This window comes from Myotis davidii, unplaced genomic scaffold, assembly GCF_000327345.1.
Source record: "Myotis davidii unplaced genomic scaffold, ASM32734v1 scaffold247, whole genome shotgun sequence".
Lineage (NCBI taxonomy): Eukaryota > Metazoa > Chordata > Mammalia > Chiroptera > Vespertilionidae > Myotis > Myotis davidii.
Genome location: NW_006299593.1, coordinates 494,663 through 495,702, shown reverse-complemented (window position 1 = coordinate 495,702; position 1,040 = coordinate 494,663). Strand labels below are relative to the sequence as shown.

Genomic DNA, 1,040 nt, shown 5'->3' with positions numbered 1-1,040 from the left:
ACACACACACACACTTATGCACACAGACTCACACACGCCAGAATCTCCAGTTCTTCAGGGCAGGGCTAGCCTCCCCAGCACCTAGCACAGGGTCCTGCACAGTTAAAGTCCATGAATTCTCAGATTCCAGTCACATTGCCTGGGAGAGTCTGAATAAACTGCCCCCTTCCATCCCATCCCTGACCTGGGCAGGCAGTCCCCTCCCTCCCACCTCCTGCCCAGTGGTAGCCCCACGGTCCTGGCTGCCCCAACTCACTTCTCCAGCATGGACATGACGATTGGAGGGAGCACCAGGATGGGCATGGGGAGGACCACTCGCGTCAGTGCCGTCTCCAGCAGGGCCTGAGGAGCAAGTGGAGGCTGTGGTGAGTGGGGCTCCCCTGTCCAGGCACAGCTGCCTGGCAGCCAATCCCACCCCAGAGCCCGAGGTGTGCGCATGACTGCTAAGCAGGCCTGGCTGAGTGGAATAATTCATGGATTTGCTCACGAAGCCATACGCCAACAACCGAGAAAAGCCACCCCCGTCTTCTCATCACACACATTTGAAGAGCAGATCCCTGACACCTGCCACATGTGGGGGTGGGGCAGCAACACAGAAGTGCCCAAGGGGGTGCCTCGGGCCGGTGGCAGGTGCAGGGGCTTGGGGGGAAGCAGCAGGAAAACTTGAGATGCTCTAAAATCTAAGCAGGCCCTGGAAGGACCCCAGCAAAGAGCTGGGGCCTGGTGCCGAGGGGGGACAGAGACTCTGGGAGTTTCTGTTCTCTGACATTCCTTAAAGACAAAGGTCCGAGGAGGAGGCGGCTTTCTTGGTGACCAGGGACAGGCACTTCTGCTGAGTGTCTGCGAGTCTCCCAATGGGCCCTGCCTGGGCCTGGCTCTGGGGTTCCCTTGGGATTCCCGGCAGGGGGCACAGTCAGGGCACAGCTGTGGCACCCCTGCACTCTGCCCGTCATTGTGGGGAGTCCATTTAACCCCACAGGCTTAGTCCCTCCAGGAACAACTGGTAGTCCTCCGGGTCCCGGGTCTTCCCTTAGACCCGT

The 1,040-nt window shown here is 59.9% G+C and overlaps 1 protein-coding gene across 1 annotated transcript in view; it reads right to left on the bottom strand.

The window, feature by feature from the left end:
* The window catches only part of SFXN5 (sideroflexin 5), a 113,480-nt gene that overhangs the window by 23,813 nt on the left and 88,627 nt on the right, over window positions 1-1,040 (bottom strand). Inside the window, exon 11 of the mRNA XM_015571491.1 lies at window positions 257-342. Within this exon, the coding sequence (XP_015426977.1) occupies window positions 257-342 (86 nt within the window). The remainder of the gene's footprint in view (window positions 1-256; window positions 343-1,040) is intronic.